Here is a 26,113-nt window from a genome sequence, read left to right on the forward strand (position 1 = left end):
AAAAAAAAAAAAGAAGTGGTACTAGCCAGGCGCGGTAGCTCACACCTATAATCCCTGCACTTTGGGAGGCCAAGGCGGGCAGATCACCTGAGGTTGGGAGTTGAAGACCAGCTTGACCAACATGGAGAAACCCCCTCTCTACTAAAAATACAAAGTCAGCCGGGCATGGTGGCGCATGCCTGTAATCCCAGCTACTTGGGAGGCTGAGGCAGGAGAATCACTTGAACCTGGGACGTGGAGGTTGCAGTGAGCTGAGATTGCACCACTGCACTCTAGCCTGGGCAACAAGAGCAAAACTCCTTCTCAAAAAAAAAATAATAATAATAATAATACTAATAATAATAAAATAAAAAAGTAGTGGTGACAATAGAAAATGACATTACTATACGTAGCTATCTGCCAAGTATGTAAAATGACAAGCACTTTGAAATAATGGACAGTAGACTCTACTTGGCATTGTGAAAATAATGTGTGATAAGATGTCCTGTGGATGAATTTTGCACTTGACATCATTTTGTACCTGGGAAAGTGATTTGATAAATAGAAACACTAAAATATGCCACAGTGCATTTTTATTTATACAAACAATTCACACAGTCTTTTTTAATTTGCAGAACATCTCGACAATTAGAAAGTCTTCAGTGGAGCTGGGAAACTGAAAACTTTCCAGGGGAAGCAGAAACCCAGGTTCTGTTACTTTGCTTCTGGAGACTTGAGCTTTGATTGTAAGTGAATTCCAGCCCTCTTGGCAGGTAGGGGAAGGAGCCCGCGATACTCCTATATAGTCCTTATTTATCCACAGGCAAAGTACAGCCTGTGGAAAGATTTTCCTGAATTGCCTTAATTTTATGTTTTACCTCTGCTCTGAGGCCAATTCTCCTGTGGCTAAAAGAGCAGTTTACAATTCACTACCAGAATAACCTGGGCTTTCTCCAAAAATGGTCGTGCCCAGTACATCTTCCCAGAGGAATTACACTGCTGTTACCAGATGATTTCAGCCAGATGAGAAAACAGTCTGCAGCCAAGAAATTTAGGTCAAAAAGTGCCCTGGTGAATACATATGGGGAATTTGAAAGGAAGACATGAAATAAATCTAAACATGCAATGTTGTAGAAATAGCGTAGGGCATCACATTCACAATGGGGAGGTGATTTTGCCCCCAGGGGACATTTGGTAATGTCTAGAGACAATTTTGGTTCTCACAATTGGGGGTGACAATGAGGGTGCTACTGGCATCCAGTGGGTAGGAGCCAGAGATGCCACTAAACATCCTACAGTGGACAGGGCAGCCCCACAGGAAAGAATTCTCCAGCTCAAATGTCAACACTGCTGAGCTTGAGAAACCCTGTGTCAGAGGAAGCAAAGTAAGTTTGGATTCACGGAACAAATGTGCCAATGAGGAGTCTGCATGGATTTTTATAGATTTGTGAATTTGCAGGGGGCTTCTTGCATAGCTGTCTTTTTGCAAAGAGTTCACGGCACTCTGACCTGAATCTGGGGTGCAGGTGAGAAGGGAGACTGTCCCATGTGAAGCACTATTTGGGGCAGGTACCTGAGATTTTTCCAGATGTCTGTAGTGATGATGGCTGGACAGGTGGAGCACTCTCACTGCTGGCCCAGGAAGGACCACCCTGCTGCCCCAGTCCTTTGAACACACCCACGTTTGGGGGCAAAACATGGGCTGAGACCCAAGCAGGGCTGAGACACAAGCTTTATGGCTGTGATTGTGTGATTCCAGGTTGGACTAATCAGAGTGTGGACCCAGAAAGTCTGAGACAGTTCTCAGTTAATTTTGAAAGTTTATTTTGGTAAGGTTGAGGACACATGCCCATGACACAGCCTCAGGACATCCTGATGACATGTCCCCAAGGTGGTCGAGGCACATCTTGGTTTTATACATTTTAGCGAGACATGAGCCATCAATCAATAAATGTAAGAAGTACATTGGTTTGGTCTGGAAAGGAGGGACAACTCAAAGCAAAGGCAGGAAGACTCAAAGCAAGGAGGGGGATTCCAAGTCACAGGTAGGTGAGAGACAAATGGTCACATGCTTTTGAGTTTCTGAATAGCCTTTTCAATAATTAAATTTGTTTTTCAAAATTTTGTAAACAACCGATAACATTTTAATCTTGATCGTAACATAAACTTCCATAAGCCTTTTATAATCTTTATAACCTTTATTAAGGAACTGGTTGATGTTTCAAGAAAACCTTGTTAATCTGACACAGGAGTCCATATGCTAGTCTTGCATCAGTGTGCCTTTGACATTAATGATTAATTTACAGAGAAACAACTTATTTTCTCTCTTAAAATTGGCCCTTATAATCTCACATGCCCACCTCTTCCATGATAGTCCCTGGGCCTTGAGGAATTGAATGGCTTTAATTTCTGGCCCTGTATCTTAGGAATGTAGTTTATTTTGATTGGCATCATCTATGATGCCAATCAATAAAGATGAAACTTTGACCGGGCACGGTGGCTCACACCTGTAATCCCAGCTCTTTGGGAGGCCGAGGCGGGCGGATCACCTGAGTTTGGGAGTTCAAGACCAGCCTGACCAACATGGAGAAACCCCATCTCTACTAAAAATTCAAAAGTAGCCAGGCGTGGTGGCACATGCCTGTAATCCCAGCTACTCAGGAGGCTGAGGCAGGAGAATCGCTTGAATGTGGGAGGTGGAGGTCGCAGTGAGCCAAGCTGGCACCATTGCACGCCAGCCTGGGCAACAAGAGTGAAACTCTGTCTCAAAAATAAATAAATAAATAAATAAAGACGAAGCTTTAATTGCTGTCAGTGTTTAAGATTTAGCAGGACTTGGTGTCCTTTATAGACCCAGGAGGCAAAGCCCTGTAACTTAATGTCACGAGTACTTTAAAAGCACATACAGAAAGGCACACAGATGTAATAACCTTAATTTAAAAAAATTTCAGTCTCAGTTTTTTCCTAAGCAAACCAAACTTAATAATAATAGCATAGAAGTTATCTTGATAAAACATAAAATCTGTTAGGCCAGTTACCAAAAGGCAAAAGAAAAAACTTCTGTAGTATACAGAATACTATGTTGGAAGAAAACATTTCCTTTAGACCTTTAAGAAAACATGCCCTTTAAAAGGGGAGAGAAAGCCAAAAAACCTGGGATGCAAGAAAAGTTGAACTTTTGGTTAAAAAAAATTAAAATCTCTTGTAATTTATTAAGAGTAAATCAACCCTTAAGAAAACCTCATTGTTCTAACCAATAATTTAGGGTATAAGTGGTTTTTTTTTTACATCAAGCCCAGTCTCTAGGAAGATCATTATAATTTCCCTTTGATTATAAACAATTTGATCACATAGAAGTTATTTTTTTAAAATAAATCCTCTTATTGTGACTTACACAGACCATTCATGACATGCCTGGACTTTCTGGTTTGTCCTGAACATCCCTCTTTCTTAAAAAACAAGTCATTTTATTTTAGACTAAATTTACCATACAAGATTCTTTCTTATATGAAATTATTCCTCTTTAAGCTTTCTTTCTTTTTTTTTTTTTTGAGATGGATACTTATTCTGTCACCCAGGCTGGAGTGCAGTGGCACGATCTCAGCTAACTGCAATCTCTGCCTCCTGCGTTCAAGCAATTCTCATGCCTCAACTTCTCCAAGTAGCTGGGACTACAGGTGTGCACCACCATGCCTGGCTAACTTTGGTATTTTTAGTAGAGATTTGTTTTGCCTTGTTGGCCAGGCTGGTCTCGAACTCCTGACCTCAAGTGATCCATTCACCTCGGCCTCCCAAAGTGCTGGGATTACAGGTGTGAGCCACATTGCCCAGCCTAATATAACTTTAGATTCTAAATTATGACAAGTTTGTCTACAAGTATTTATCCCATTACATTTACCTAATTATTTTATTTTAATTGTTTTCCTAGATTATTTATGAAAACTGTGATAGTCATGATTTAAAGTTATGAAACCACCATTGTAAAATTATAACTGAGACAGTGAAAAAGATATGACCTAACTGACTCCATCTTGCTTCTAACCTCCAAGCTGTCCTTGTTCATTCCTGGACTTTGGGAGGAACTTAGTATATAGTTTAGCTATCAAACAGAGACAGTAACACTCCTTTTCCAAAACAAACCTCCTTACTGCCTGTGGACTAGACTGCTTAAAGCCACAAGATTGACGTTATGGTAATTTTACTAAATAATTCAAGATGTAGCTATTTTTTAAACCAATATTAATGTTTTATTTATTAAAAATTACACAAACAAGGATCATTCTGTCTTGTGCTGGGTTTATAGTTTTGTAACCCCTGTGCCAAGTTTTGACACAGTATCCCTGACAGTATTTGGGAGGGATAAGTATGAAATTGCTTGATTAATAAATGCAAACAGAAATGTATACTGGTAATTCTTAAGACGTTTCTAATATTACTTTACCAACAATTTTAAAGCTAGCTTATTTATTAAATATTTTACTTAAGTCACATAAACTTGAAAAAGCATTTGACTAGTCTTTCCCTTTTCTGATACAGTATTTAAATGCCTTTATTTTTCTTTAAGCCAATTAATTAGAGCTCTTTTATATATTTTCAGTAGTGAAACATTGTGTACACAACACATAAATATAGGTGTACATCTTACAGATTCATAAAGACCCCCCCCATTTTTTCCTATCTTAAACTTTCAGGTTCTTGATAACCTGTTTCACAACCTTAGGCAGTTGTCAGCTAAATAGCCTGAAATTTGCATATTAAAGGAAACAACTTAGGTAAAAATCAAATAGCAAAATTTACATAAGGTACAAAGAGAAAAAGCCTGGTGGTGTTAGAGGGAGATTAAAGGTGGATGCTAAATCAAACATAAAATTATAGAAATGTATCACAGGATTGCATGAGAAGACCAATTTTATTTAGATAGGGACTTCCTATCTTTTAACTGGATCTCTGGGCTCTGGGCAGAGCCTACGCTGAATCCTGGGTTTCCAAAAAGGGAGAATTATTTTGAGGTTAGACTATGTGATGTTTTTACAGTGCACTTAAAAAAAATTTTTTTTAAGTGTAATCCCAGCACTTTGGGAGGCTGAGACGGGTGGATAACGAGGTCAGGAGTTCAAGGCCAGCCTTACCAACATGGTGAAACCCTGCCTCTACTAAAAATACAAAACTTAGCCAGGCGTGGTGGCATGTGCCTGTAATCCCAGCTACTCAGGAGGCTGAGGCAGGAGAATTGCTTGAACCCAGGAAGCAGAGGTTGCATTGAGCTGAGATCATGCCACTGTACTCCAGCCTGCGCAACGGAGTGAGACTCCATCCTAAGAAAGAAAAAAAAAAAAAAAAAGGACATAGTCCCAGGAGAGAAAAAAGAAAAACAAAAACATGAAGGCCTTTTAAATACAAACACACACACACACACACACACACACACACACACACACACACACACACACACATCTTGGATGTTAGCTTTTAATTAAGCTGATTTTTAACCATTGAGCTTCTTTTAAAAAAATATTTTTAAATCTCATTACTATATTTCAGCTGGGACAAATTGCTGCTATTTCAGAAGCACCAATGTAGGACTTCCTGAGTTTTGTCACAGGTACATCCTTAACCTTGGCAAAATAAACTTTCTAAATTGATTGAGACCTGTCTTGGATACTTTGGGTTCACAAATTGGTAATCATGAAGGGATTGTGAGTGGAAGGGCCCCTGACCTTTGACAAATCTGTTGTTGCTTGGTACCAGCTTGAGCTATCCCTATGGCTCAAACCAACAGGAAAATTTGCTGAGGCCTAGGCACCCCCTCCCTCCAGGGTATCACTGTTCTCTCAAAATTTGGTCAAGTTCTGAAGTTTATTTTGCTGTGCAAGTACTTTTGTGGAGTTTTGCTTGCTTCCAACAATGAAGGCAAGTTTTCCTGCTTCCATGATGATGGAAGGCAGGCAACTCTTTTCTGGACTTGCAGCTCACTTCCAACAGGCAAGGCAAGTTTGAGTTTTTCTCCTGTTTCTAGGATGGTAGAGAGCAGTCTTCAACCTGGGACCCATTCCTAGGTAAGTAGCTGAATTGTTCTTTTTTTTTTTTGTCTTGGAAATTCTTCTTAATCACTAAAGTTAGGATTCACAACCAGCTAGTATTAATTACGCCTTACCATTAGAGCGCTCAGTAATCATATAAATTGTGCAATTGTTTTGCTTAACTCTTTTGTTGTTGTTGTTTATTTGTTTCTGTTTTGTTGTTGTTTTGGTCTTTTTCCCATTGGGTTTGACCAACTCCATCCAACTTGATCAAATCCAAAGAAAAGTTTCAAATTATGGGGAACAAGGCCTCTGAATTGGCTACATTCCTGCAGCTGGAAAAAAAAAGGAAAAAGAAAAAAATGGCCAGCAAAAGGGGAAAAAAGGGAACGATTTTTGATTTTGACTGCCCTAGGGGCTTTATTTCCATAACAAGGCCACGTTTTTGCTAGCCAAGCCACACTGAAAGAGAGCAATGGCTGTCGCCCCACTGCAGTTCAATAGCTTAGTTCTGCCCTTTTTTTCCACTACTACAGCCTGGGTTTGGTTCCTAAATCAAGTCCTTTTCGGTTTGATATTTGTGCTACTTTTGAAATATCAGCAATTTGGCCCAGCTAAAATATGGTAATAAGATTTTTAAAATTTGTTCTAAGGAGCTCAGTGGTTAAAAGTCAGCTTAATTAAAAGCTAATATCCAGTGTGTGTGTGTGTGTGTGTGTGTGTGTGTGTGTGTGTGTGTGTGTGTTTAAAAGATCTTTTTTTCCTCTCGTAGAACCTTGTTTTTATAAGAAAAGTGTTTTTTCTTTCTTTCTTCTCAGTTGACCGAAATCTGTTTTCTGCGTTAACTTTTGCTGCCTCTCCTTGCTCTTGACACGTTGCTACATGAGAGACCTAAAACATTTTCTAAAAGCCTGTGATTCCTTAAAGAAAGCAGAGAAGGTGTCAGACTCCCCTTTGGGGTGAAACCTCTGTTTTTTTATTTTGGAACCCTAAAAGCGTAAACAGACAAGTTCATCCTATATCTTAAATTCCTTGCTTTTGTATTGTGTTACCTGATGTTTTTTTTTTTTTCTGACTAAAATAGTTACTTCAGCAGAGGCTACTCTTGGGTGTTTTACTTAAGGAAGAGTGTAGTTTAGACACTTAGAGAAATGTCTTTATTAAAAAATAGGTACACTGTAAAAGCATCATGTGTTCTAGTCTCAAAAAATTATATGTTTTGGGAGACACAGGATTCAGTGTGGGCTCTGCCCAGAGCTCAGAGATCCAGTTAAAAACTAGAGACTAAATTTAGAACTACCTATCTAAATAAAATTGGTCTCCTTATACGATCCTATGATAGATTTCTATAGTTTCATGTTTGATTTGGCATCCGTTCTTAATCTCCCTCTAGCACATCAGACTCTTTCCCTCTGTACTTTGAGATGTAAACTTTGATATCTGATTTTTCCCCCAGGAGCTGTTTCCTTAATATGCAAACTTAGGGCTACCTGGCTGACAACTGGCTAGGATAATAAAACAGGTGTAAAAAGTAAAGTAGAGGTTCCTCTTCAAAGGCTTTCCTCCCCATCTAATTAAGAATAAATAGTAACTTCTCTTAGAAGCAAAATTTATTCAAAGGCCTGTGCTAACATTCTTAAGTATCTGCCAGCCGTAATAAGGAAATCAATGTACTTTATGTTCTTAGCTCCCACAATTTAGCCTAAATATTTGCCCTGGCATGCTTATACTGGTCCAAGCAAGCATTAGGTCATAGCCCGTTCCTCTTCCGTATTTGAAGGTGTTTTTACCTTTCTCAGCACTCCACAAGTTACCTCCTCCTTCCTTTGTTCCCCTCTACCTTTGCCTCTTTTAAAAAGTTGTAAGTTGCTAGCCAATCAGGACAAATACAGAATGTGAGGTCCCGTTCCAGCTGATGGAAACCAGGCACAGCAGTAAGGTGGACGCGTCAGGTTATAGATGACCCTGTCTCCTTTGTTCGGTGTACTCTTGTGGCAAAACTGCTGGCGAGTGTACCCTTTCTGCACAAAGTAAAAAAATGGCCTTGCTGAAGAAATTAAATTTATGTTCAAGTGCTATTTCTTTATAGCACCGAAGAACAAACATTTCTAACACAGGTTATCAAGAAATTGGAAATCTAAAATAGGAGGAAAAAATAAGAGGGCTTATGAATGTATAAGATCTACTTTTATCTGCATGCCTAATATGTCTATGTATTTATGTGTTGTGTATATAAGGTTTCACTACTAAAAAGACATAAAAGAGCTCTAATCAACTGGCTTGAAGAAGAAAAAAAAGCACTTATATCGAATAACCTTATCAGAAGAAATGGAGACTTTAACAAAGGCTTTTTCAAGTTCATGTGACTTGAGTCAATCTTTAATAGATAAGCTGATTTTTAAAATATTGGTGAAATAGAATTGGAAATGGCTTCAAAATTGTCAATATACATTATGGTTTAAATTTACTGGTCAAGTATTTTTTTTTTTTTTTTTTGAGACGGAGTTTTTGCTCATGTTGCCACGCTGGAGTGCAGTGGCGCAATCTCAGCTCACCGCAACCTCCGCCTCCCAGGTTCAAGCGATTCTCCTGCCTCAGCCTCCTAAGTAGCTGGGATTACAGGCATATGCCGGCTAATTTTGTATTTTTAGTAGAGACAGGGTTTCTCCATGTTGGTCAGGCTGGTCTCGAACTCTCAACCTCAGGTGATCCGCCCGCCTCAGCCTCCCAAAGTGCTAGGATTACAGGCGTGAGCCACCACGCTCGGCCTTGGTCAAATATTTTTATATTTATCTCTGCTAGGTGTCAAAATTTGGCAGGAGGTTATAAAACTATGAACACAGCCTGAAAGAGAATTATCTTTGTGTACAATTTAACAAATAAGACATTTAACTCTGGTTAATGAAAACAGCTAAATCCTGAGTTACTGGCAAAAGAGAAAAAAGAAAACACCTCATTTATGTAACCTTAAGATTTTCTTAGGAAAACCTTAAATTCACAGGCTATAAAAATAGTTAATGGGGAAATAACTTTAAATGATAACTATTGCAGTTTTCATAAGTAACCTGGGTAAACTATTTTAAAAAATTAATTAGGGAAATGTAATGGCATAAATGTCTGTAAACTTCTCACGTAGTTTAAAATCTAAAGTTACATTAAGTTAAATAATAGAGTCTAATTAAATGTCTAACTTCCCATTTTAAAAAAATTATAGGAAAACATTTTTCTAAATGTGTTATTAAATGAGAATAATTTTTATCCAATTCAGAGATTATTTAAAATTTATTTATGATGGCCAAGCACGGTTTCTCACGCCTGTAATCCCAGTACTTCAGGAGGCTGAGGCAGGTTGATCACTTGAGATCAGGAGTTCAAGAACAGCCTGGCTAACATGGTGAAAACCCGTCTCTACTAAAAATACAAAATTTATGTGGGTGGGGCATGCCTGTAATCCCAGCTACTTGGGAGGCTGAGGGAGGAGAATCTCTTGAACCTAGAAGGCCGAGGTTGCAGTGAACTGAGATCGCGCCACTGTACTCCAGCCTGGGCGACAGAGCTCTCAAAAGAAAAAGTTATTTATGAGACAAGGTACAAAGTAACCAGTAAATAAGAGCAATATAAAGAAAGTTACAAATGTAAAGAGGTATTTTTTTTTTTTTTTTGGCAAGAAAGGTTAAAAGGAAAATAATTTCGTATGAGAAAAAATCTTGTATGGCAAAATTTTGTTCTAAAATAAAATGACTAGTTATTTCATTTTCTTTTTTTTCTTTTTTGTTGTCTTTTTTCTTTATTATTTCCTTCTACTATTTTCTGCTGGCAGGAAGTGACTGGTTATTTAAGAAAGAGGGATGTCTAGAATGAAACAGGAAGCCCAAGCATGTATAAATGACTTGTATCGAGTTTTCTATAATTAAAGGGAAATTATTTATAATAGCGTTTCTAGAGATTGGGTTTGATACAAAAATACACTTATACACTAAATAATTGGTTAGAACAATGACATTTTTAAATGTACAGATTGACTCTTAATAAAATTACAAGAGATTTCATTTTTTTTAAACCCAAAGTTCAACTCTTATTGTGTCTTGCTGTTTTCAGCTTTCCCGCCCCTTTGAAAAGCCCTGAGATAATAACTCTCTCCTTCAACTCATTATCAGCTCCTGGAATTTTTTTTCCTCGGGTTCTAACTATTTGTTGTAGCTTGATGCTAAAAATGTTTTATCTTAAAGTTCAAAAGGAAACGTTTTCTTCCAACATAACATTCTGTGCTTCTGGCTTTAAATTGTTCTATGAGTCTGAAAATTTGCACTTATTACCCAGGAAACACTCTTCTTATGTCTAACTAATTGAAGTACTCTTTTCATTAGTTTTGACTTGGCAGGTTACCTAAATGGATTCCCCAGAGGGAGCAACAATCGCACTGTAGAAGGTCTTCTCTTTGCCTTTTGGTAACTGGCCTAACAAACACATTTTATGTTTTATTGAAATAATGGCTACGCCATTGTTATTTAGTTCTGATTTTGCTTAGAAAAAAAAAAACTGAGGTTTTTTTAAACTTAAGGTTGTTACATCCATGTAACTTTCTGTTTTTTGCTTTTAAAGTCCTTGTGCCATTAAGTTACAGGGCTTTGACTCCTGGGTCTAAAAAGGACATCAAGTCCTGCTAAATCATAAACACTGAAAGCAGTTAAAGCCTCGTCTTCAGACCTAGTAGAAGATGCCAAGCAAAATAAACTGTTCATAAGACACAGGGACAGAGGTTATAACTATTCAATTCCAGGAACTGCTGTGGAAGAAGTGGGTACCTGAGATTGGAAGTGCCAAATTTGAGAGAGAAAATTAGTTCAGTTTCTCTGTAAATTAACCATTAATATTGGAGACACACTGATACGAGACCAGCATCTGGGCCCAGTGGCAGATTAACAAGGTTTTCCAGGAGCATTCACCCACTCCTTAATAAAAATATTGTAAAGTTTATTAAAAATTTATAGAAATTATATCTTACAGTCAAGATAATTAAAATTTAATAAATTTGTTTATAAAATTTTGAGATACATATTAATTGGCCTCATGCTATCTTTATTAAGGCTTATTGTTTGGGAAATTAAGTCTCCTCTCTCAAAAAATTAAGGTTTTTTTTTTTTAAATCTTTGAGTTATTACTTTGGCTAAATGAATGACTTATTTTACAGTGACCTGTGATCCTATTTTGTGATGTGAAGTGTTTTAAGCATTTTTTTTTTGAGATGGAGTTTCAGTCTTGTTGCCTAGGCTGGAGTGCAATGGTGCGATCTCGGCTCACCGCAACCTCTACCTCCCGGATTCAAGCAATTCTCCTGCCTCAGCCTCCCAAGTAGCTGGGATTACAGGCATGCACCACCATGTCTGGCTAATTTTCTATTTTTAGTAGAGACGGGGTTTCTCCATATTGGTCAGGCTGGTCTTGAACTCCCGACCTCAGGTGATCTGCCTGCCTTGGCCTCCCAAAGTGCTAGGATTACAGGCGTGAGCTGCTGCGCCCAGCTTTTTGTTGTTGTTGTTGTTTTGTTTTGTTTTTTGAGATGGAGTCTTGCTCTGTTGCCCAGGCTGGAGTGCAGTGGTGTGATCTTGGCTCACTGCAACCTGTACCTCCTGAGTACCTGGGATTAGAGGTGTGTGCCACCATGCCCAGCTAATTTTTGTATTTTTAGTACAGACGGGGGTTTCACCATGCTGGTCAGGTTGGTCTCGAACTCCTGACCTCGTGATCTGCCCGTCTTAGCCTCTCAAAGTGCTGGGATTACAGGTGTGAGCCACTGTGCCCGGCTGAAACTTTTTATGTTTGACAAACTTTCGCAAATCAGATTCAAACTTTGGTACTCATTAATCTTTTGATATTAGATCCCCTGAAGTCCAAAAGAGACATATTCAAGTTATTTGATATAATAAAATCATACGGGAACTATTGTCAAATATGAAATGGCATTTCACCTTCTTTGGATTATATTTATATAAGTGTGTTATTAGTATGTGTTCCAGAATTGTATGAGATTGTTTTGATTCTGATATGTCCTAGTATATATTATCAGTAGTAACTATTATTATGTAAAATTGTTATATGCCATAGAAGTAACCAGATTTCCTTGTCAATTGTGTTTAAAAGACTGTTTTAAGACTTTTGTTATCCACAGTTGTTGTACTCATATCCTTTTCAAAAGGTGGTTTTATAATCAGCTACAGGACTCTGACAGGTGCTCTTGAAGGCAGGTGTTTAATAACTTTGGAGACTGTGACACTAGAACAGAGGAAAAACTTCCAAGACTCTCATAGACAGGTAATGTATTCAAAAACATTGAACAGAACAAGAGTTAACTATGTAGACTAAACTAATGGAAAACTGAAATAATCTTTTTTTGACTTGTTTTGAAACATTACTAACTCTTGTTTCTGAGTCCAGAAAACCCCTTTTCTTTGAACTATTTACAGCTTTTAACAGTTGGGTTAACTACACTCCCGTGAGCAAAATCTAAAGCATATTTCTCTCTACCTAATTCCTCTAAATTTGAAAGCTATTTGCAAGCATACTTAATTTATATCAGTATAATTATTTGCATAATTCAACAATAATCTGTTTTCTTTTGTAACAGGATACAGTTGAAGACAATGGTTATTTAACCAAGTCTTTGACTGGAGTTGCATACTTTCAGATGTAAAGAAACTGCTTTAAGGGATCAGAGTTGACTTAGAAAGCCAATAAAAGCCCCTTTGGAAAGCTGGCCTCCTACCTTGTCTACCCAGTTCTTGTACAGGTTTCCGACCTGTGGTAAGTAAAGAATGTCACTTTCCGACAGGCCCAGGAGCCCCAAATTATCTTGGGACCTTGGTGAGGAGTTCGCCCAATTAATACAGGTATTTGCAGGCACAGATAAATCTGTGGCTGGGCTCAAGTCTTGGAAGTGTAATCTGAGATTCCCTATGAACAAAGTTCCAGCAAAGCCAATTAAAAAAATAAAAGAGCCTATGTGGCAAATAATTATTCTTGCTGACTTTATGCAAACACTCAGTCCAAGCATAAAAAGACTAACCCTTATTTTACACATAAATTTGTCCTATTATTTGTCGTTAGTGAAAACGGGTACTAGAGAAAGAAAAATTATATTTCAAAATGAACTATAGTACACCTGTTATTAGATTCTAGTCTCGCCTAATGCTTTAAAGTTTCCTTTGTTTTCTAGTTTGGACTGAATTTTAAAATTTTTCCTGGCTACAAGTCTCCAAAATAATGTTTTCACTTTTTTCCCTTCTTTCCTCCCTGCCCCTCATTTTTCTTGATTTGAAATTACTAAAAATTAAGCTGTGCCTTCTTAAAGGCTGGAGCCTGGAGCACATGAGGAGAATTCACAGAAGTGCCTGGAAAGGGAACTGCGGTGGATCTTACAGAGACTTGAAACATGTGGAGGAGTTTGGCTCTTATTCATAAACGACAAAGTGCTGCCTCCACCTCCCCACCTGTCTAGTTTTATTCAGTGATGTCTATCCTCATGACTTGGGCCACTTTCATCATCACGTCTATTTGGTTACCTAGGTCTGCCGTTTTTGTGTTTTTTTTTTTCCCAAATGCTTTCCACATAAGATGGCCTGGGTGTCAATTGCTTATCTCAGTGGAATCATTTCTACTCACCTATAAAATGGGAGTAATAAAAATGCTATGTATCCGATTGTTGTGAGGATGAAATGGGAATACTTGGACATGGGGCCTGGTTGCTGGTGGAGGCATCTGCTCTGTTCCCTGCTGCATCCCTCACTTCCTGCCGTCCTCTTGCCCCACTTCTGCAGTGCTGAGTGACAGGCCCACAGCCTCCATGCCCTCCTGTTCCTTCCTTCTCTGCTGATCTTTTCTGTTTCCAGACACATCTGCCACTACTGTCTGGTCCAAACACTCTTTCACCTAGGAAGTTTAAGCACGTTGTTGAACTAGAAATAATGTATTAACTCAGTTACTTATACACACATTCTTTTCCCACTCATTAAAAGTGGTTTGAAAAATTTATTTCATTGTTCTTAAAGTGCTGAATCAAGTGTTTTTCCTTTGGTTGGGAAAGGCCTTTGCTGTTTACCTTCATCCACTCATTCATTTGTGAAGATGTGTGTGCAGGCCCTATGGTGACAGTGTCTGTCTAAAGTGAAGAGCTCAGCACCCAAACTCTAGAACATCTGAAAACATAGCTAGATCCTGTGTTCTCTTCTCTAACAGAGTTAAAGTTAAGGTGCATTTACCCAGTGCCTAGGGGGTGAAAATGTGCGGTTCAGACTTCAACCATGTGGGTGCTGTTTTTACCCGGAATACCAACTGATTCCAGGAAAGAGTATTAGGAGATTCAAGATTTCTATTTCTTTTGAACATATGTTATTAGAGTTAATTGTTAGGAAACTATTTTAAAGATAATTATTTGAATACTGAAAATGACTTTGATTTCTAACAGGAAGCCAGGCTCACTTGTTACTTCCACATATGTGATGAAGGCAAAAGACCACAGTTGCATACATTTGAATAGTTATCCTTGAGACTGGAAATGTTTATAAGATGCAGTTGATTGACTTGCTGATTGTCTTTCCTCATGTGAGCATCTTTTCCATGTTCATGACCCACCACTGATATTCTGTGGAACTGAACTAAAACTAGGGTCCCCAAAGCCTTGTTGGGGGTGTGGAGGAAGGCGAGAGAGTGGAGGGGAGGGGACGGACACAGTATTCCTGTCAGGGTGCAGCTGCAGCTCTGCTCCAAGGCACACTTTTCCTCTGGATTCCACAGAATTTCTCCCGGGGTCATCCTTCTCCAGTAGCAGCCCCTCCACCTGGAGCATCACTGGTGGGCAGTTGTGGCGTCAGGCACTGTCTCTGCCCTCATCTGCTCTGGCTGGGGCAGCAGGATTGATTTCATTCAAAAGACAACTGGTTTTCATGGCAGGGGCAATAGTGAGCAGAGCAGAGAACAGGCACTTGGGCGTCCTACTGGCTTTCTTCTTGCCTGAGGCTAGTCCTCCTTGAGCCAATCCTATGTCTCCTAGAGCACTTAGTTGTCCCTCTGTACTTTCAACTTCTGGCTCCCGCCCTATAGTCATAAATGTGCTAGAGGCTTAAAACAAACGCCTCACCACCGCCTTTTATCTCTCCTACCAACAAGTACCCCCCAAAATTAGGGTTAGCTGAGCATGGTGTCTCATGCCTGTAAATCCCAGCACTTTGGGAGGCCGAGGCAGGAGGATCACCTGAGCTCAGGAGTTCCAGACCAGCCAGGGCAACAAAGTGAGACCCTGTCTCTAGAAAAAAAAAAAAAATTTAGCCAAGCATGGTGGCACACAGCTGTAGTCCCAGCTACTTAGGAGGCTGGAGGACCGCTTGAGCCTGGGAGGTCGAGGCTATAGTGAGCTGTGATTGTGCCACTGCACTCCAGCCTGGGCCACAGAGTGAGACCCTGTCTCATAAAAAAGAAAATTAAGGTCATATTTGCTGTTTACTTCTCTATCTTCCATTCATTTCTTTTTGGTGACTGCTTAATTGAGATAGAATCCAACATATCATACAATTCACCCATTGAAGTGTATAATTCAATAGTTCTTAATATATTCACAGATTGCCATCACCCCCAAAGGAAACCCTGTGGCCATTAGCAGTCACTCCCATTCCCTCCTCTGCTCAGCTGTAGGTAACCACTAATCAACTTTTTGTCTATTCTGTACCATTCATATAAATGGAATCATACATTAAATTCATGGTCCTCTGTGTCTGGCTTCTTTCACTTTGCAGAATGTTTTCAAGGTTCATCCATGCTGTTGAAACAGGTTTTATCATTCTTCATTTAAAATATCCACATGTAAGGTATAATATATGTGTAGGGATTCAGTTCTTTGGGCCATTTGCAAATAATTTAGCTTATGCACATGTAGTACAAGCAAAATTAAGTACAACTAACGAGTATTAATATAGAGATGTAGCAAGGCATAGGAAAGGAAATCCAGCAGTTGAAGAGGTTTTGTGGCCTGAAAGTCTTCATAGAATTGTTTGATCAAAAAGGCCCTGAGATATCCTCAGGTACATCATCGGATCTGCACAGTGACCATCCATGCCACCACCTGGTGTGGGAGGGCCTGGTGATAGTTCACTCACTAATCAGACCCATTTGAAGACATTCAAGTCAACAGAAGCACCTTCAACTCTAACAGAACACCTGGGGCACCCCGGACACCATCAACTTCTCTAACTTTAAGGACTACCCAAGTGGAGACTGTAGTGTAGCCATATTCCCCACGCGAACCTCAGTAAAACTCCCTACCACATATTCACAAAGGAGGCTGGTCGATAGATTTCTATTGGCCTTCTCTCTTTTAAGTAATGACTTTCATTTTTGTCTTTGAAAATGAAGCATCCTTGTGATAAAAATATTCAAGTGATATGGAAAAGCATAAAGAAGAAAAGAAAAATCACCCCAAATTTCACCACCATCCAAAAAGCCAGTATCACCTTTGGTAAGCATCATTTCTGTCATCAATGTTGGCCAAGCATACAGATGGAAGAATAGATGGATGGTGGCTAGAAACCCAAAAGACAATGATTTTATTTTATAAAAAGGCGATCATACTATACGGTGCTCTTTTTTTCATGTTAAATAATAATTTTTGGCTGGGTACAGTGGCTCACACCTGTAATCTCAGCACTTTGGGAGGCCGAGGCAGGTGGATCACAAGGTCAGGAGTTCGAGACCAGCCTGGCCAACATGATGAAACCCTGCCTCTACTAAAAATACAAAAATTAGCTGGGTGTGGTGGTGGGCACCTGTAATCCCAGCTATTCGGGAGGCTGAGACAGGAGAATTGCTTGAACCCAGGAGGCGGAGGTTGCAGTGAGCTGAGATTGTGCCACTGCACTCCAACCTGGGCAACAGAGAGAGACTTCCAAAAGAAAAAATATATATATAAATTTTGTTTCATAGGAAATTAGAAGAAAAAGAAAACAAATGAAATGGACTGGACTACTAAAATTATGTAAGTATTTCTTCAGATTAGTTCGCAAAAGTTGCCTCTAATGTTACGTAATTAAAATAACAACAAAGGGGTCAAGACTCTATATTCTTTTAGCCACAGGTTTAAATTTTAGACAATCTGGATCAACTCTGCTCTATAAAACCTCTTCCAACCTCTCTTCCCCAGCCTCCTAATTTTTTTTTCCCTTATGTACTGTAAATGTAATTCCTCCAGGGTTGGTTTGTTTGCTGTTATTTAATTATTTCTTTGGGTTCATGCCCTGGGAATCCATGTTCACCTTAAGCCATGGCTTCTATTCTTATCACTGAAATTATATGTTCATCTCTCATCAGATTATTAATTTGGAAGGAAAATATTTATTCTAAAATAACAAGCAATTAGAGATGTACTTCTAATCTTGTACAAGTAGGTTAACATAACAAATTCTCTTGAGTCATTTCTTTACAATTTTAAGCTATCATCTAAAATTATTATTTTGAAGGGTCTATTTATTAAAAATGATTCATTGGTAACACAAAGAGCTACAAAAAAAGTATTTCTAGGACTTCTCTCCTAAGATTCAAGTGTTTACTGAACCTGACCGTTGGAGGTCTCACAGACCGTGAGATTTCAGCAGGTGTAAATAGAGCCACCTTTTTCCTGCCACCCCCGAGTCTCATAGGCAAACTTGGCTCTGGCTCTGCTCCTGTGCTCTGCAGCCTGGCTCATGGGACTCCAGGCCCACAGCCATCCAAGAAGAACTTAAGACATATCCCAGAATCCTCTCTTGCTCCTTGGTCACGTCCTTTCATTACATAAATGGAGACTTATGGCCTGCAAAGCCTAAATTATCTACTATCTGGTTTGTACAGGAACATTTGCTGGCCCCTGGAATGGACTATGCTTTCTAGTCTTCATGAACACACTTGAGTTCTGGGATTCTCTGATTTCATAATGTTATTACTAAAGAATTTTCAGACCAGCATCGTTCCCTTGCATGACCATGGCATGGCGAACTTTGCAACTGTCATTTCTGGAATACTTTTTTCCCTATCAGTGTCACCATCAGGGACAGGAATAAACATGCATGGGTGAGCCAATTCAAATAAAAGTTTTGCCGTATCTACGAAGCAGGTCTGGGAACCATAGGACCTAGTTGCTGTCACCTTGTAACTCACTCTTTCACATGAACCTGCTAAGCAATCATGATTCTCCTAAGGGGTTGAATGAGGAGGCCAGCGTCCTCTGACATAAATGGATGTTGCTGTTGATAGGTCACTACCAGTTATCAACTGCCAGGCATGCTTCCAAGTGCTTCTTGGTGTTTGGTGACCCACAGTAGAAATGAGCTATGTTCAGAGTTACTTACTTACAAGGATGTGATTGCTGTGTGTGTCTCTGAATTCTACTGTGGTGTCTCTGATTCCCATCTTGTGCCTTATTCCTGGTGCTTAGAGTTCTTGCAAACACTCGAAACTGAGTGGTTTTGCATTTATGTTTTTGCTATTGTTGAAATTATGCTGCCCTAGGGGTTGTCAACTACTTTCAGAGAGAAAAAAAAAAAAAACTGGTGGGAGGTGCTGCATCCCATTCTTCAAAGAGAGGTATCTAGTATTTGCTAAACCAACTAGGAGACCCATTTTAACTAACATTGTTTGGGCTACCAAGATGATAAAATGAATGAAAAAGCTTGGTGACTAAAAAACTTCACCTAGAACAATAAATAAGCAGGAAAGGCAAGAAAAGCAAAGCAAATGATAATGACTTTTCAATTACACCCAAATTAAAAGGAACGATGGCAGTTTTTCTAAATGATAGTTTCATTGGTGGCACTTGGCATGTGTGGTTCTACAATCCCAGTTTCCAATTGTTTTGCACAGATCCAAGGTGAGTGGGCAATGAAGGGGGTGGATGAGCCCCTTAGCTGATGACTGTTGATGACTGGTCTCTACTTATCCATGAAATCAATAAACACAGCAAGGAACTGCCCTCATGGAGTTAGCACTCTAGCTGGGGAGACCAGGTGAGCACTATGGATGTGATGGGTTGACCTGATAGGCCTTCAGGAAGGGAAGAAGCAGACCGATGTGTGGGAAGAGCATGCCAAACCTAGAGACCCACGGGGAGCTCATTCCAGGAAAATCAGCTGGAGAAAATGGAGATTCAGTGATGGCTACATGGAACTCCAGTGAAATCATGAAATCTAAATGCCTTTGTGAAAAATGGTCCTGAAGAAAAAGCCAGGTGCTAAAAGAGAGCTGTTTCAGAATTGAGAGATTCTCAAATACCACGTGGCAGGTCCTTTGGGAGTATGAAGCCTTGCCAGGCTTCAGTTGATCCTGTTTTTAGTGGGATAAACTTCTTTGGGAGGCATCAGTATTGGAAGTGTCAGCCTCTTGATTCGTTTGGCTTGAGGGAGGATGGGGGTAAATTTCAGAGATGAGTAGGAGCTTGTTAAGTAAGCAACTTAAACCAAAGGGTGCTGAGCCTACAAGGGGGCCTGTGAGTGCACGTTGCTGCTTGGGACCTGCTACTCACAGGCAGGGTGACCAACCCACTCCCCTTTGCCCCTAACTGTCCAGGTTTTATTTTATTATTATTTTTTTGAAATAGAACCTTGCTCTGTTGCCCAGGCTGAAGTCCAGTGGCGCAATCTTGGCTCACTGCAACCTCCACTTACCGGGTTCAAGCAATTCTCCTGCCTCAGCATCCCAAGTAGCTGGGATTATAGGCGCCCACCACCACACCCAGCTAATTTTTTATTTTTTGTAGAGACAGGGTTTTACCACGTTGCCCAGGCTGGTCTCAAACTCCTGATCTCAAGTGATCCACTCACCTCAGCCTCTTAAAGTGTTGGGATTATAGGCGCGAGCCACTGTGCATGGCCTGGACTTTTAAATTAGATATGGAAATGTAAAAGAGACACTTATTAAATTAATTAGCATACAGTAGGTCATAATGAATTTCTGAAAAAAATGTCACTTTAGAAATCTATTGACATGGAAAGATGCTCATCATATATTTTTAAGTGGAAATAAGATGCAAAATTATTTCTAGATGGTAGTTTTTATGTTTTCTTTTTTGCCTTTTTTACTTTCTATAATGGACATGTAACCATGTAATAATAATTTTGTAATGAAAAAAAATATAGGCCGGGTGCGGTGGCTCATGCTTGTAATCCCAGCACTTTGGGAGGCTGAGGTGGGTGGATCACGAGGTAAAAATCGAGACCATCTTGGCCAACATTGTGAAACACCATCTCTACTAAAAATACAAAAATTAGCTGGCCGTGGTGCTGCACGCCTGTAGTCCCAGCTACCTGGGAGGCTGAGACAGGAGAATCACGTGAACCCAGGAGGTGGAAGTTGCAGTGAGCAGAGATCGTGCCACTGTGCTCCAGCCTGGGTGACAAAGACTCTGTCTTTAAAAAAACAAAAAACAAAACAAAACAAAACAAAAAATATAAAGAAAACCTTACAGGGAGAAATGCTGAGTGCTGATTTGATGCTAAACAGCATCTCTCAAAAAAGACACTCTTCGAGTTTGAAATTAAAAATCCAAGAATTGTGGATGAAACAAACTGTCCACAGAAACACACTAGAGTTTCATTCTGCACATGCAATGGGAGCTTTCAGGAACACCCAGCGTTCAGCTGAGATGACCTGAGGCACTGGGGAGCTGGGGGAGGAGCTCCATGGCAGATCCCTTTGACCAGGTATCTCAGGGACTCTTTGAGATAAGATTACCCTGGTCTGAGAGCAAAGGTTTCCAGTCTGTGCTAGACTTATCTTTGTAATGGAATTTTTTTTTTTTTTTTTTTTTTTTTGAGATGGAATCTCACTTTGTTGCCCAGGCTGGAGTGCAGTGGCATGATCTCGGCTCACTGCAACCTCCACCTCCGGGGTTCAAGAGATTCTCCCACCTGCCTCAGACTCCCGAGTAGCTGGGGTTATAGGCGGGCACCACCACACCCAGCTAATTTTTGGATTTTTAGTAGAGATGGGGTTTTGCCATGTTGGTCAGACTGGTCTTAAACTCCTGACCTCAGGTGATCCGCCTGCCTTGGCCTCCCAAAGTGCTGGGATTACAGGCATGAGCCGCTGCGCCCAGCCTGTTATGGAAATTGGTTCATCTGGGCAGGTGACACTATTCAATAACATGATACAGTTAACGTCATTTAGCTCTGAGTCTAGGCTCAACAAGAAAGCTTTCCACTATAATTTTATTTTCCACATAGAACTGCTCAGAATTTAAAAATGCAGTTTCATAGTGACAGAGTGTGGTCTATGCTAGGCATGGTGCTAAGTATACAACAGTGAGTACACAGCTCTCTTCTTCTCTGTCCCTAGGGGAGCACAGGTAAGTAAATAAGTGTTACACGTTCAATGCTACGATTGGGGAAGTAAGTGCGCACCAAGAGCGTTAATGTAGACCAGGAGTTTAGCAAAGATTTGCGGGACACATTCATCAACCTGAAACCCACAGGTTGGCCCGTCAAAAGGAGAAGGCAAGGGTTTTAAAGAATGACTCCAGGCAGATGGAAAAGCACGTATGAAGCATCAGGAGGGAAGCTTCTCATAGTACATATAAACTGTAAACTGACATTTTAGCTTTTATACCCCGTTCTCTTAAGAGTTAGGTTAGCGTTAGTCTTTTGGGGCCCAGTCACCTCTTGATATAGTGACAAAATTGGTCCTCTCAGCCTATGCAGCTGAGGATGAGATCAGCGAGCATGGTGGGTCCCTCAAGCCAGTGCCACCCATCTGTATGGTCAAGCAGGTCTTCCGGGACAATACTCCCTGCTTTTTTTTTTTTTTTTTGGCATGGTTATTTAAACCACAGCAACATTTCTTATTTTGTGTGAGACAGTTTATTCACAGTGGATTGAAAAGAGGCTCAATGCTGTTTTGAAATAGGATTTTCTTAAAAAAAACTGAACATCAATATTCTCCACACTATCAGAAATGTTCTAGTAAGGGCAGATGGAGATGAGGCACGTCCACTACCCAAACAGGGATTGCCGGCTTTACCCCATGTCTAATGCTGTCTTCTGCATAAGCATTTCGCATTTGTGCTTATTCATTTCCACTCACAATATTAACCCGAATTCACACCCTGGACATCATCTGCACATATAGCGTGCGCGCGCACACACACACACATACATACACACAAACACATACACACACACACACAGCTAGCATAGCAACTTACCTTTATAGGAACACTTCTGGGGCTGTCTAGAAGATAATGCAATATACGTATAGGCAACATGAGTCACCCGCCTCTAACACGAATCCCTAAATCTACAATTGTGTGCTCAAATAGATATTCCTGGCACTTGTCATCACTTTGCATTAGTTTTGTGTTTTCTGTTATTTTATTCTGTAGTTTCCAATGACTGGTTCATTTTTTAACAATAGCGAACAATTACACAGTGCTTCGTTTATCCTACACACTGTTCCAAGTGCTTTAGGCAAATTAATTAGTCGTGACAACAACCTAACATGGTGCATGCTATTATTGTCCCCGAAGTTCTTACACAGGTGAGTTTTGGAGGTGGGGTTCCCACCCTGGCACCCAGAGCTCACCCACTTTCTCTGCCCCCTTTTGCTCTATCATCACCTGGGCCACCATTCCCATGACCTTTGCATATCCTCGGAGTGTTTCCTGTGGCTACTGGCACCCAGAGGACCTCAGTGTGTACTTCTTTGCCTAATGTTGTGCAGGCCCTATCTCGGAATGTTCCATTCCAGATCCCTCCACCGTGGGCTCATTGTGAAATAAACAATGCGTGGCCACTAAAGCAGTTCTTTGAAAATGCAGCGTCAACACACCCACACTGACAGCAATGCAAAGTCACTGAAATTTTCTAGAATGACATGAGAAAAAATCCTTATAGATAGTCTTTTCCAATGCAAACTTCCCTTTTAAACACTTTTATTAGAAAAGTTTGCTAGTAAGGCAGGAAAGTAACTTTTAGATTTTTATGAATGAGGGTTTGCTTTTTGGAACCCTTTCAAATTTTGATAGCCTTAAAAAACTACTCTTATTTAACAAAGAGAAACAGCCAGGGGTAATCTGGAGCTTGGAGTTGATATGAGAATGGCTATTTCATCACCAGGTAATTCCTCCAGGCCACAAGTGAGGCCCATGGAGTAATACAGCCTGTGATTCCCTCCGTCACCCTTCACATTGATTGAAAATGTATCTTCAAAGACAGACTCAGAAGCTCTTTTGATGCTTTTATTGACAATTTAAGTACAATCTTAGAGTTGTCAGATAATCTCAACACACTTCAGAGAAAAACAGACTTTTTCTGCAAAGACTTTATTTCTATTTTTTGATACATTCATATTTTGTTACACCCTTCCTGTGCAAATAATACTGTGATTCATGTTCATGTGTAGTGGATGATCTTGCTTTTTTTTTTTTTTTTTTTGAGACAGAGTCTCACTCTGTTGCCCAGGCTGGAGTTCAGTGGCGTGATCTCGGCTCACTGCAACCTCTGCCCCCCGGGTTCAAGTGATTCTCCTGCCTCAGCCTCCCAAGAAGCTGGGATTACAGGTGCCTGCCACCACGCCCAGCTAATTTTTGTATTTTTAATAGAGATGGGGTTTCATCATCTTGGCCAGGCTGGTCTTGAACTCCTGACCTCGTGATCCACCCACCTCGGCCTCCCAAAGTGCTGGGATTACAGGCATGAGCCACCGCGCCCAGCCTGCTCTAACTTATTTTAAGAATCACTGTTCTATTCTGGAAAGGGAAAAGACCACCACCAAGAAGGGAAAGGAGACCATGCTGGACAGCCTAATGGTCTAACAGGGGATCCTAGGGTGCCTGAGCTCATGGGAGCAAACCTTGTTCAGGCACCGCAAGCCCAATGCAGCATGCAGATTGGGAAGGCACAATAATGCAAACACCATCAGGAAGAAAGCTATGGATGATGGAAAACACTGTGTGCTCCACGTGACAGAAGGGAGCCACCTGATTTGTCGCATCGGGCCAGTGTAAGGAAGTGTAATTTAGTGGGATTGCCAGTGACACTAAGTCAGGCCTTGATCAGGGTCTGGACTCAGTATGGACACAAGCCACTGGGTGCAGGGGGCTCATGCCTGCCACCTCTCTTTTTTTCCCTTACTATAGAGACTTTGATCTGTCCACCACTTCTATGTGAGCTTTGGGCTTCCTGTCACAGGTCTGTTGTCACCGTGGGGCCATGTTGGAGTCGGTAGATTTTCAGACAGTGAAGCCACATGAAGCTGTGAATGCTGATGTGGCTGCTGCAGAGCCCAGTCTCTCCCCGGTGCAGGGCCTCTGAGACGACGGGACTGTCCTCAGATGGTTGGAAGAAATGGGTTATCTTAGGCAGTTAGGAAAAGAGGGACAGGTGTCCCGGGATGTGGAAAACTTGAGTTCATCCCCTCTCTTCCCTCCAGCAAGGATTTCAGTGCTACATCTAAAAAGAGAAGGCCTGTTGCCGATTTCATAATTTACAGTCTCTAAATCCAAAAGGGCCTCCATGTGCTAGTGAGACTCATGCCCTCAGTTATGCTCACGATCTTCCTGAGAAGTCAGACAATACAGGTAGAACAAAAGATAGTGGCTGTACTTTCTCTTCTGCGTAGTGTGCGTAAGAGCATGCAGTTTGCCGCATGCAGTGTTGTTAATCTTTTGATTGTGTTGTGAATGGCTGAAAAAAAAGCTGAAAGTTTGATTGAACTGAAATCCAATCCATGTCAACATAAGGAATATTCTAGTGAGTTTACTGTCCTAAGAGAAGGTCTCTCCTGGGGAACCCCTGGTATGCAGAGCTCCCTGGGACTTGCAGATTGGACAGAGAGGGTGTGCCAAAGGGGTATAAACCCTTCTGATGGAGAGAGTCGGGCATGTCTTCATTTTGGTAGTTCTGGAAAGGCTCCTCTTTAAAGATTCTGATTTAATAACGTTCACTTTTGTTAAGATTGAATATCATTTTGAAATCATTTCTAAACATGTCTCCTTTATAGGCACTTTATCTATTAAATTTACAGTGGAGCCAAATGTATTAGCAAAATCTCCAAGTTGCAAAATGAATACTCAAAATCAAACTATAGATTTTTTGGTGATACTTTCAGAAAAACAATTTCTTTCTAAAGTTGCAAATCATGAAAGGGAATGAAAGTACATTAACTTGATTTCTTCCCTGTAATTCAAACATTCAACATTCAAATTAACTTTCATAATTTCTCACTTAGTGACAAGTTGATTTACGCATAGTTGGTATTTCATTAATGCGATTTATATAGATGGAATTCTTAAGGATAAACAAATGTTTTTGACTATTGCCTGGGGTTCTTTGGGAATAGATGCTTTCTGAAAATTTAAATAAGAACATTACTGTTAAAGCCATGAATCTAGTTTGGAGAACCCACTGCAGTTCATTTTACAGAGAAACACCTTGTCAATGGCATCTTCATGGTGTTTACTGAAGGTAAAAGGCAGGATATTAAATGTGAGAACTCTCTCTCCAGCTACTGATTCTGCCTGACTCGAATTCAGGTGAGAATGACCCATACAGATACATGGATTGCACTTGAATCTGTGCTCTGGTATTTGTCTCATCCGGAGGCTGAGAACGCCTGTTGGTGGTGTCGCAGATGGCTCTGCTGTCTTGTGTGGACAAACTGAAAGGGATTCAGGAGCTTCTTCTGTAATTTTACTCTGCTGTTTTTCATGGACATAGTGAAAGGGATCCAGGAGTTTCTTCTGCAATTTGGCTGTAGTTGGACTTTGAAAAAAACTTGAAGAGTGTGTGTGTGTGTGTGTGTGTGTGTGTGTGTTTGAAAAGATAATTAGAAAATGAAGGTAGGACACTGGGTATGCTCCCCCAGGATGTGGTGATAGGGCGCCCGGCTGCCCTGGCTACACGTCGAACCAGTGGTCCCCCATGCAGACGCGGTTCCACTCGCAGCCACAGTTCCAGCACCACTCGAGCCTGCACTGGGGCTGTGGACACTTCATGTGCATGCAGCCTCCTGTTGGGGGCAGAAAACAAAGGTGTGGTAGGTTTGCAGCAAATACCTGGAAAACACGCATTCCCAAACCAGCACGCTAGCCTAGACGTCACTTTCTG

The 26,113-nt window shown here is 40.5% G+C and overlaps 1 protein-coding gene and 1 long non-coding RNA gene across 8 annotated transcripts in view; one reads left to right on the forward strand and one right to left on the reverse strand.

The window, feature by feature from the left end:
* Positions 1-13,695, forward strand: part of LOC107975456 (uncharacterized) — a 35,019-nt gene extending 21,324 nt beyond the window's left edge. The window contains exons 2-5 of one of the 2 annotated variants that reach the window (XR_001719001.2): positions 615-725; positions 12,212-12,311; positions 12,625-12,800; positions 13,332-13,695. This is a non-coding gene — a long non-coding RNA (uncharacterized LOC107975456). Of the gene's footprint in view, positions 1-614; positions 726-12,111; positions 12,312-12,624; positions 12,801-13,331 lie in introns of those variants that run through there. The other variant, XR_010157810.1, reaches the window with a different exon arrangement.
* Positions 1-26,113, reverse strand: part of PRKN (parkin RBR E3 ubiquitin protein ligase) — a 1,411,643-nt gene that overhangs the window by 4,349 nt on the left and 1,381,181 nt on the right. For 5 of the 6 annotated variants that reach the window (XM_001153913.6, XM_054686973.2, XM_016956748.4 and 2 more), the window contains one exon: positions 23,313-26,015. The exons of the other annotated variant lie outside the window; for it this stretch is intronic. In XM_001153913.6, coding sequence (XP_001153913.2) covers positions 25,903-26,015 — 113 coding nt within the window. In that variant the 3' untranslated portion in view covers positions 23,313-25,902. Of the gene's footprint in view, positions 1-23,312; positions 26,016-26,113 lie in introns of those variants that run through there. 6 annotated transcript variants of the gene reach the window in all.

Source organism: Pan troglodytes, chromosome 5 (genome assembly GCF_028858775.2).
Source record: "Pan troglodytes isolate AG18354 chromosome 5, NHGRI_mPanTro3-v2.0_pri, whole genome shotgun sequence".
NCBI classification, from domain to species: Eukaryota; Metazoa; Chordata; class Mammalia; order Primates; family Hominidae; genus Pan; species Pan troglodytes.